The sequence below is a fragment of the Corvus hawaiiensis genome, chromosome 2, assembly GCF_020740725.1.
Source record: "Corvus hawaiiensis isolate bCorHaw1 chromosome 2, bCorHaw1.pri.cur, whole genome shotgun sequence".
Taxonomy (NCBI): Eukaryota; Metazoa; Chordata; class Aves; order Passeriformes; family Corvidae; genus Corvus; species Corvus hawaiiensis.
Window position 1 is genome coordinate 44614471 of NC_063214.1, and position 11310 is coordinate 44625780.

Sequence of the window (11310 nt, forward strand, 5' to 3'; positions counted from 1 at the left end):
AGATGAGATGAGATGACATGAGGTGAGATGAGATGAGATGAGATGAGATGAGACGAGACGAGACGAGACCAGATGAGTAATGTTGTAGAAAACTTCTTCCTCTCAGTACAGGGATCTTCCCTAACTCACCTAGCTAGACAGAAAGCCAAAGTAGTCAGACAAATCTCCCTCAAATATCTACCATGCCACCACACTTTAAGCTTAAATTTTGTTAGGCATCTAGATCGTGATGGCGTTCACAATGATTAGACCTGTAGGTAAGTGAAACAGCACATTTGAGCCTTTACTTTGATTTCCTGGTGGGAACAAAGCCAGTGGGTTTCTCGTAGCAATAGCAGCAACACAGTGGTACTGTGGCTGTTCACAGCAAATCAGGTGGGCAAGGTTCAGGCTGAGGTCATTGCATTGCTATAAAAATACACAGCAAAAAGAAACATTTTACTAAAGCATGCAAGAGGTGTGTAAAACAGACGAATATGTGAGAACCAGGGAACAGGAGGGCAAACCGGTACTGAGACCAGGTTCTCAGATATCCCCAGCCATGCAGGCAGTATGGCCAGCCATTTGGCAGTGTGCTCTGGGCCCGCTTCCAGAACTAAATGTAGAAGAAATACCTGGAGAGGATATGACTGTGACTCTATAGGTTTTGTCTGATTTTATGAGGAGTTTCCATGGTGGTGGCAATAATGGTGGTGATAAATGTCAGATGTATGTGCACTTAAAGCACATGGTTAGTGCTAGCACATGGCTGTGCTCCATGATATGGTAGTTGAATCTATTCTTGAATAGGGCAGGGCTGATTTGTGAAGGATGCCATTCATAGCTTCAGAAAAAGTGGCCACTGATGAAACGTTAATTGTTATGCTATAAAGACAGATCAGGGTGATTATTGGGTGAGATAATATATTTAGACATCGGGACTTTAGGGCAATTTTGGTGGCAAAATACTATTGTGATGTGAAAGGGACAAGGCTGCAACAGCCAAGGAAGAGCAGGACAAGATGCAGGAAAATGCATCTTCTGCAGAATGCAGAAAAGCGAGTGACTAATGAAAAGCCTGTATCTTACAGATGGAGAGAAAAGAAACTTGCTCTTTGGAGAGAATAGAGGCAAAGTTCAAGCATTGTATGCTGGAGGGATATTAGCATATTAACCTGCAGCCTTTCACACCTTGGAAGTGTAGAATGCCTTCAACAGATGAAGCAGAAAACAGGTGCCATCAACCTAAAACTGTTTATTGCCATAATATTAAAAACAGCCCAAATCATCTGGAGTGTAAAGTAATAAATTATTTTGTACATTTTCCACTTACAGGAAAAGTGCAATTTTGTTTTAGTCTTTGAAGATAAAATTTGAGCTGACATGTTTATTTATTAAAGTACATGAAAAGCATTTATGAAAACTAGTCCTGTTGCCTGTTCTGTAGAGCAGTGTACATACAAGCAATTTCTGAGATCACTGGAATGGTATTTATTGTCTTTTGCTGAATGTAAGAAAGTTTAATGATACTAGCAGTTAAACCAGCTGTTACTCTTTATTTCCCGGATAACTTTTTTAGCAATAGGGTCAAACTCCCACTGTTTTGATCCATGGAAGAAGTAGAATAATCCTGGAAATGAAAAAATAATGTATTATGTTATGACCACAAGAAATAGCTTTATTCTGACAAATCAGGGACCATCCCTTTTGTGCACACAGGAGAGCATCTCTTCATTTCTGTCTTTTGCAGGATACAGAAATAATGACATCCATCATAATTCAGAATTTATGATCTTTAGAACTAAACCAATTTTACTGAAAAGCTTATTTCATTTACCTTTCTGTTGAAAAACAGCATCAACCCTCTGGCTAATTCCTGGAAATTCACTGACTGTCAGTCTAGGAGAACCCTTCTCCATGGTCTGGCTGTTTTCGTCAAACCTAAGTCATATGAAGGGAGACATGCAATTTTACACAATTTAGACATCAGTTCTGCACAGAGTTAAGCAGCTGTTTAAAGGTGGCCAGCACCTGCAATTATAGTTGGTTTCACTGGGATTGCAACAGAAAGTTGTATTATTTACTTACACAAATGGCTGCAGAGTGCTGGCCATTGTGTTTTCCATGAGGCTGCTACTTGTTTGCTGATAAAGACAGGTACAGCTCCAAAGAAGTATCTTAGGTGAGAAAAATTGAAGGAAGACCCACATTTTTGACTCCAGAGATGGGATTTACCTCCTCTATTGATAACAGTGCACGGAAACAGGACAGATTGATTCCTGCTGTAGTGACTGCACATATTTACAGAATGAATTTTGACTCCTCCTCTTAAACTTCAATAAGATATTGTACATAGTCTGTATTAGCTGACAGAGTTAGATGGAGGCAAGGAAGCTGGCTTATTTCTAGTACAATCAAGTTGTTCCTAACTGAGCCAGGACAATTTTTATGAGATGGGGCTAAATTAAGGCAGCTGAAAGGAGAACCTAAAAGGTTCTTCCAGATTTGAGGAACTCTCTCAGGAAAAAAAAAACCAAACAAGCAAACAAAGCCTTTGTTTTACTTCTCCTTGGATACAAGAAATATTTTTTCACAGGCACATGAAGCTGAGAGAATGAGTTACTAGGTAAGAAATGCGTGTTGTGGTTTTTTTGCATGCTATTGTCTTGTGACCAAGGCAGTAATATAACAATGCAAGATATTGTAAATACTCTACCCAAATTAATCAAAACTAAAAAACAGGAAACCACAGGAATCTCAGCATCCAGCTGACACTTTATGTCTCACTGAGGAACCCCACAATTAGTCACGATAAAGTCTGTGTGACCCACGCTTGCCCCGGCTGCCTGAGGAAGACTTTTGCAGCCATTGTCCTTGCACACAGAAGGAATCTTTCAGCTTCCCAAAGCTGACTTCTTTCTTCCACCTGCCTGCACTTTGGTTATCAGGACTCACTCATGCCAGTGTGAGAATAGGATTTAGAGGGAACATGTTGAAAACCAGTGTTAACCAGTCAAAGACAGGAAAGGAGCTCTCACTTTTCTTTTTCTAAAAGGGATAAAATAATCCAGGACTTTTCAGAAACCAGAGAAATCCTGCACAAGCCATCACAGACAGCCTTCTGCTGAAGTAGATTATCCTTAATTTTTAGAGACACTTGTGTATTTGTAAAAGTTCTCTAGATGCTGGATTTTTTTTCAGCTTCCAGGCATAATGTATCAAAGCGCATCCATATTTTGAATTCCCACTTCAGAACACACTCAAGCTCTCCAAACACAAAGCTGTACTCTTCTCCCCATGCAGAAGTCAAAGAAACACTTCTATGAAAAGTAGAATTACTAGAATTATCTAGTTGCATACAGTTATCTAAAAGGTTTAATTTTTATTCAGATTATATTGGAATCATTTGTAGGAAAACATTTTTCAATTCTTCTTACCTCCAGTACTTGTCACCTATGAAAAAGTCTGTCTTTCCTGTATTTTTATTACAAACAGCTGCATCAACTTTCTTGACACCTTTAGGGAAGCCCAGTGTGTTGATATTCTTTGGATAACCAAACAACACCCGATAGCCGCTGATAACCCAGAAATTGTCACCTGTTAAAAGAAATTAAAATATTCCATTTCACCAGTCGTTTTCAGACAGTAAATGGTAAAATGCACTCCTTTATTGTAGGTTGTAGGAAAACTAGATGAAATGTTCTGAGTTTTTATTTTATTTATTTGAAAAGTGAATTTTATGCACACATCCTTTCTTCCCACATAATCAAATTAAGAAAAAAATTAAAGAAAATCTCGTACATCACCTTTGAAAAGTAAGATCTGATCTTTTGTGTTCTCATATGCAGCTTCAATGCCAGGAGGTAGATTTGGCCAGAGGGCAGAAATTAATTCACGTTCAGCTTCTGAGTTATCAGGATAGACCCGCCATAAGTGCCTGATTTAAATATGAAACAGGTTTTGTAGTACATAATAAACCACAGAAACTTCTATATGTGCAAGACTGTGAACAACATTGGGACTTACAAGCTCTTTCTTGTCAGTGGAGTCACCTGGATTGATGTGTCAGAAATAACTCCCTGTACTGGGAAGTGTTTTTTTTTTTTATTCTAGCTCCTTTCTGGCATGTCATTGGTACTGATTGATAAGTGGGATCAATTATAAGCAACTGAATATTTCAGGTTGTTGCTGTACCATATAGTAAGAGGGTTATAGGAGCCCAGGTGGGACTTGCTGTAACTTGTTCGGCAGATTAGTTCCCTGGATGATTTTGGGCTTGCAAAGGTGATTGGCTCAACTGTATTGTCAAACATATTTATTTCTTAGTTAGTTAATTACTTAAATTAGTAAAATCAATTAAATACTTAATTAAATGTTCAAGGCCAAGTTGGATGAGGCTCTGAGCAACCTGGTCTAGTGGGAAGTGTTCCTGGTTGGAACTAGATGATCTTCGAGGTACCTTCCAAACCAAACCTTTATGTGATTCTCAGGAAATATTTGCATCATTTAGTCAAGTCACTACTCAGTGTAACCATCTATACATTTGGGAATAAGGTCTCATTGGGATTGAGGTGTTTTCTGGGAAAAAATGAAGCATGTTTTTTCAGGGGGTCCTCTAAAAATACTAGTATAACTAATATCTGCTAAAACTTTTATTTCCATTAATAGAAATCCACTTGTCTTGTTGTAAATCCTGTAAACATGTGAACCACAGAAGTATTCAGTCTTTGTATAAATCAAGAAAAACTAAACCCCATGCAGACAAATGTCATATCAGTATTTACCTGCCCTTTAGGAAAATGACTTCTTGTCGGAGTGTAGTTATAGCATCGAAAGACGTCTGAGAGCCACAGGTTTTAGGTGAGGTGGGGGTGGTTGGCCTTCTGTCTGGGGCATTTGGTGGAGATCCTAAGGGAGACATTTTGGAAAGGAGATTTGGAAAGAAATATTAAGGTTTCCATACCTTGCTTTTTTTTAATATTATGACAACATGATTAAGTTTATGGTGAAACTTTGTGAAAGAGATTATTTCCCCTCTGCTTATTGTTTCTTTTAAAGCCATGGATTTTACTCACCATAAATGGACTGAATGCCACTTATATCATCTGCAGAGAGGGGAAATTCACTGGGGTTGACATAGGCATAATTGGGGAACATGAGAGCCCTCTGATCACTGGAATGGGAGAGACCCAGGGCATGGCCAAACTCATGAGCAGCAACAAGGAACAAATTGAAACCTTAAGAAATTGATAAAGAGAAGAGATCAGTCAAATTTTACTCATCAAATGGCTGATAATGACCACAGCAGGGCTATTGCTCAGTGACAGTTTTCATACAATATATTGACATTCACTAGGGAATGCATATACGTGAACACATTTTTGTATTGGACAAGACTGTGGTCTTCCCCTATGAGAAGGGAGAGACTTTTGACCCTCCTGCTTTCTGTTAGCTACTGAAAATATGTGTGTGGCATGAGTAGATATCTGGGGGTGAGTGTGGGTGCAGCTCTTTGGAATGTCCTGGCAGGGTTTCCTGGCTGAGGTAGAACAGATTAGATAGTGAGTCAGATCAAACAAACAGCTCTCCAGGGCAAGGCAGGACAACACACTGTGCTCACTGCAGGTATCAAAGTGTCACTCTGTGTGTCACTCTCCCTCCTACAAACCTGAGAAAGAAAGGTGAGATCATGAATAGACAAGGAAAAAATAAAATGTTAGCAGAACACTTTACCTTCCTACCATTGGGACTTTAAAGCATATGGTTTCTTTATAGATTTGTCAAACAAAATAAATTTTTAAAATGTTATTCTTATGCATGCTTATTCTCAGTGAAATATGTTAACAACAAATAACTAAAACCAGAATTTCCTTCAACATGCAAGTAACACGCATTTCTGAATTAGGAAAGAATGGTCATCTGCTCTGCAGACCAAGAGCCAGAAATGTCAACAGATTTAGTGAAGATCACAAGTCTGTGGCAGAGGAGAGGACTGGTCATCGATTGCTTAAGAAAGGCTGGCTGAAGCCAAGACATTCATTTCTCAAAAAACCAAACAAAATAAAGCCTCATTTTTTCCACACATATTTCCAGTCTGTCCTCCCCTCTCACGAGTCCTCCAAGCGCTCTGAGTTCTACAATGTCTGGCTGCTAGAGCTGTGCTGCTGAGGAACAGCAGCAAAGCTGGGCCTGACCCATTCAGTCCCAGGATGGGGAAAACATTACATTTAATCACATGACATGTCCATCCCTCATCCCTCTTTTTTTCCCACCACAATAAACCCGTACTCTCCTTGTGCAGTGGTTTTACAGCACCTTCCTATTTTTCTCCTTGCTCTTCCTGACCATGATTTTTCTGTTGCAGCTTCCATCTCAAAAACTGGATGAGAAAAAAAACGTACAAGAGGGTAATGTGTCTGTATACTGATGGACCTGTCAGAGGCAGTATGTGCTGTATGGCCAGCCTGGAGGCTGAGAGGACCACATGGTTTGTTGGGCACTTGGTGTTCCCCTCTCTGTGGCGTATTGTTGAACCTACCCAGGAAGACTCTTCATTAACCTTGCTGGTTGTATTGATTTTTAGGTGGTGGGGATGTCCTCTGAGGGCTGCTGAAAGCACAGGCCATGGTAGTGCCAGGCCTGGTGTGCACCAGGAGGGGAAAGCTTTTATCAGGGGTTGTGGAGCTCTGGTGGACATGGGCCACCACCAGCCCACAGGTAAGAGTGGCTTTGTCTGTGGCATTCCTACCTGAAAAGGATTGTCCTGTTGGTATTTTTATCAGTGTTAAATAAGAACGAGAGTAGATCAGGGTGAGTTTATGTCTATGCCATTGTGAGTATCCCCATTGGATGATGACCTGCAATATCCTCAAACAGCTCTTATGGTTAATGCAATGTTGCATCTCAGTCTCTTCCTTCACTTAAATAAAATCAGAAAGGAGTTTATTCATCTGTATAACACTTTAGAAACCTTTTTTGAACCTACCAGCTGAGCCTGTGGTCCAGTCTTCATCCTCATCAAAGTGTACATCACCACCTAAACCATTCCCAGGTGGAAAGGCATGAGCAAGGACTCCAAGGGGGCCATCAAAATAGCGAGGGCACTGTCCATGAGCTAAATAATATGGAGTTGAAACAACACTGAGCTTAGGTTATGACTATTGAAAAATCTATTAATTAATTTGACCATTGAATGCAGTCATCATATTACCTTTGGTCCCAAAAGCAATCATGATATCTGCTATTCCCTTCTGAATGCGAGTGAAAATCAGTGGAGTGACAGCACTCCACACTTTCAACGCCTTCTCCATTGCTTTATCCACATCCTCCTTGCTCATATCTGGTGTGTAGTTCACAATTCTACAGTTACGAGAATGCAAGTATAATACTTAGTATTTGCAGAAAAAAAAATTCCTAATATGGTTAAAATGATGAACAGAAAAAACAAGAAGCAATTTAACCTGTAAACAAATAGTTTCCAAGATTCATCTTGGGCTGAGTGAGTTCAAGGTATGTGATAACTGTCCAATATGTCTTTTCCATAATAATAGTTGTGTACACGTTACCAGTTTTTTCTTAAAATGGCCCTTAGCCAGGAGGTTGTCACTTGAGCATAAGGAAAGTTATCTCCTCAGGTTTCTGTGACTACTACACTGTTGTCTCAGCAAATTTTAAAGATAATGAAGCCTCTACAGGGGGCAATTGATGTTTCTGTTTGGCTTACAGAATTTTTGTCAGGAGTGATACATGACAGGCACAATAATACGGTTAAACCAGTAAATGTAAAATACTCAGCTTGGTTCTCAGAAATTCCTCTCAGGAGCATGCACAGCTAATAGCTGTGGAGAGTGAAACATTTTTGTATTCCCAACAGGAAACAATTGCTATAGAATTATATTTAAATATAGCAAATATGGATACCCACAAACCTAAAATTTAAACTCAAAAAGCAATTTCTGAAATACTACCTGTATGTCAGTTTGGTTTTTTTCCATCCAGGCAGAGTGAAGCCATAGAGACCCACATCAGGAACTCCACACCTGGGTTTCTTCATCATTGCCAATGTCTCATTATCTGGTTTTCCAGTCACTTTCAAACCAAAAAATTGTTGCATTTTCTGAAGTTTTTCAGCTGTGGATTCAGCATTTATTTTCCATCCAAGTTGATTTGGATCTGTCTCAGCAGCATAGAATTTATTCAAATAATTCTAGTGGGAAAAAAGGCAGACACATTTCACATTTTGATATGTTTCTTAAACAAATACCTTAGGACTGATGTTGTTTGTGTAGGTTGCTGACAAAACCTTCTGCCTGTGATTTTGGAGCACACAGATGTTTTCCCGAGGACCATAGCTAAACAGAAACGGACAACATTGCCCTGACTCTTATTTACTTGACATTTCCAGTTTGTACAGATATATCCTACTTTAGTAAATCTTGGGTAACAGAGTTCTATGCAATAGCATTTTCTCAGAAAAGCAGCAAGCTGCTGCGCAGCTGGAACACACAGATTAGGTCTAAAACAGAGGGCTCGATAGATCTCAGATATGGAAAATGCAGTTACCTGTACAAGCTTTGCATCTTCTTTGTTGTCTTTCTCTGGGTGGGTGGGAAGAGTGCCAGAAACAGCTGTGCATGTTAAAAGCCAAAGTGAAAGAGCCTTCATTTTTACTGTCATCCCTGTCCTGGTGGGAGAGCAGTCTGCTTTCTGCTCCATGTGCCTCCTTTCTCGCCTCCCAGCTAGTATGGTTATGGGGTGCTTTGGAGAGTCAGCTGTAGACTGACTCAGAGTTCATCGTGCTCTGATTCCCTCCACATGAGCTATAACACTGTGCAGACTGACACAATAAAACTTAATTGAACCCATCCAATTTCACAGTCATCTGAAGTCAGTTGGGATTTGAATACGCCTAAGCCGCTTGGCTACCATTTCAAAACTGGCACTCAATTTTAGTTATTTTACCCTGAATTTGACAAACCTGGGCAATTTCATGCCTGATTAAATGGTGGACAAATGCAAAACCTTGTAAGTTGTCCCAACATAGCTGTGTGAAATGGGACCACCAAATGTAGAAGTACTCAACCATTCTCAGCCTAGAAAATGGGAACTGTGCATGAGATATGAATATCATAAAAAACAAAACAAAACAAACTTTGGGAGAAATTACTGTAAACAGAATATTTTCTTTTCAAATTGATTCATAAAGTGAGACTGAATGTTTTGGAAAATGGATGAAAATGCCAATTCCCTACCCACCTACTCCTGGCAACTCTTTGAAACTGTGTGTTTCTTTTAAATTATTCTGGTGGAATCCAAAATATGCATAAATGAGAATGATTTTGCCTTATAAATTGAGCCTAAGAAATGTGAATAATCTTATATCTCTGTCTGCACCTATCTCTCTGTCTCTGTCTATCTATCTATCTATCTATCTATCTATCTCTCTTCTAGCTACAATTTCATCACTAGAAGTTTTTTTCAGTTTAACCACATTAACCACAGGGGATATGATTATTTCCTGTCTTAAGTAATTCGGAATAAGGGAAGTTTCAAGAGTCACCCAGGCTGTGACGAATTATGGGACTTCACCCTGTTCCAGCCAAGCATCTTCCTCTTCCACTGGCAGCAAAGGGAGCTGAAGGTGTTTGGCACATCAGAGGAGCCCTGACAGCACGTACTCAAATTTTACAAAACTGTTGAAAGAAGTGCCTTCATGTTGGACTGTTGCTCTTCTTGGGAAATACTTGCTTCCATGTTTTTGGCGTTTTTGCTGTCACTTGCAGCCAACTCTTCTCCAGCTGGAGGCATTAATGATGAATTTTTTCATCCCAATAGCCTCCTTGTTAAACTTGTTAATGGCATTTCTGAGCTATTATTAAAAAATTTTGGACCCTTCCCTTGATTCATTTTTGTTATCATTGCATTGTATGGGTTGTTCTCTATGTATTTGACCATACTGATTAGATTCCTGTTGATATAATGCACACTTAGACAGCTAACTAACAGACACCCATGTTGTGAACAATTAGGAATGTTGAGTCCCTGCTGGTATTGTGTTGACATCATGACCATGTTTCAGCACTATTTCTGGTTCCTGGGATGCTCTGAGTAACATGACCTGGTACTGCTGATGTGATGAGGATAGGCAGTGAACTTTCTGGGTTAAAACAGAGGTCACATTACTGCTGTCTTCTAAGTGGAGGAAAGAAATCATGAGGCAGTTCAACATCGACCAACTTTAATAAATGTCAAAGATAAGCATTAGGAAACCGTAACCAGAAGCTCCTTATACAGCTTCTTCTTTTCCCAGGCCCCAAGGCCAGCTATAGACATGTTTGCGAAACATCACTTGTGAGAACACTTTTTCAGGTCTCTCTCCCATGGACAGTGGGAACTGGCTGCTATGTTGTGTAGGTGGCCAGGTTGCAAAACCCTGGTAGTGTTTTGTGTGATGTAGATCTCCCTTATTTGTCACTCAAATGTCTTCTGAGCAAACACTAATGTTAGCTGAAACTAGAAATGTAGTCTAAATTAGTGGTTTAAACTTGTCTAGATTAAATGAAGATATTTGCAGAGGTCAGATGACCCTATTCTAAGACAGCTGGTTGAATCACTCTCCAGGGATATGTATTTCTCTATTTTCTGTAGAAGAAAGCTTAACTAATAAATGCATAAAATTAGATGCAGCTGATCTTAACCTAGCTGCTCTTATTGTCTCTATCCTTCACTGCTACATGGCAGATGGCTGTGGGGATCTGATAGCCAGCCACAGTGGAAGCAAGATAACCAGTTCTCCTAGTTCATATTGAATCTGCCCATAGTTCTTGATTTTTCTGTAAAATTAAATTCATATCAGCCAAAACATGCTTTCCAAGAATGTATACTAGTGCCATGGAAAAATATGTTTGGTGCAAAAGCCCCTGAGCAACGTTTGTCTTGTGTGACATATGCATGAATATAATCAGACTGTAGCACCATTGTCATTCCTTCCAGCTTTAAAACCTTTGAAACAAATAAAAATGTCAATTTAGAAACATAAGACAGATCTCTCACACTGGTGGCTGTGACCCAGAACCTAGAGGGGACATGTGACTTCTAGACTGGTAGTTGGAAGCCAACCGGAAACCTTCAGGAGCCTTAATAGTGCTAGAGAACTGTTCAGGCAGGTGAGTTGAGTCACTACTCTTCAGGCTCAATCCTTCCACAGAGCCTTGTCCTCTGCCCACAGTTGTAAAGATGTACGCTCTGGAGAATGGTCTAATAGCGGAAGTTGGGAAAGAGGAATAGAAAGTGGAAGTAGAGCTGTACACTGGTGATAGTGAGCCCCAACTA

General features: G+C 39.8%; 1 protein-coding gene across 1 annotated transcript; it reads right to left on the reverse strand.

The window, feature by feature from the left end:
- Nucleotides 1-1214: 1214 nt before the first annotated feature.
- Nucleotides 1215-8762, reverse strand: LOC125322231 (matrix metalloproteinase-27-like). Its single transcript, XM_048295911.1, has 10 exons — nt 8542-8762; nt 7947-8185; nt 7190-7338; nt 6965-7093; nt 5055-5216; nt 4764-4887; nt 3786-3916; nt 3417-3576; nt 1817-1920; nt 1215-1609 (listed from the first exon to the last, which is right to left on the reverse strand). The coding sequence occupies exons 1-10, from the start codon at nt 8692-8694 to the stop codon at nt 1509-1511; spliced, it is 1452 nt and encodes a 483-aa protein (XP_048151868.1). The 5' UTR covers nt 8695-8762; the 3' UTR covers nt 1215-1508.
- Between the last annotated feature and the right edge of the window lie 2548 nt (nt 8763-11310).

Excerpts from the sequence above, each read along its gene's own strand:
- LOC125322231 (XM_048295911.1), bottom strand. The coding sequence starts at position 8,694 with ATGGAGCAGAAAGCAGACTGCTCTCCCACCAGGACAGGGATGACAGTA. Across the intron at positions 5,217-6,964 it reads CTGGACCACAGGCTCAGCTG|GTTTCAATTTGTTCCTTGTT; the intron begins GTAGGTTCAAAA and ends CAATTTCTTAAG. Across the intron at positions 4,888-5,054 it reads TGGCATTCAGTCCATTTATG|GATCTCCACCAAATGCCCCA; the intron begins GTGAGTAAAATC and ends TGTCTCCCTTAG.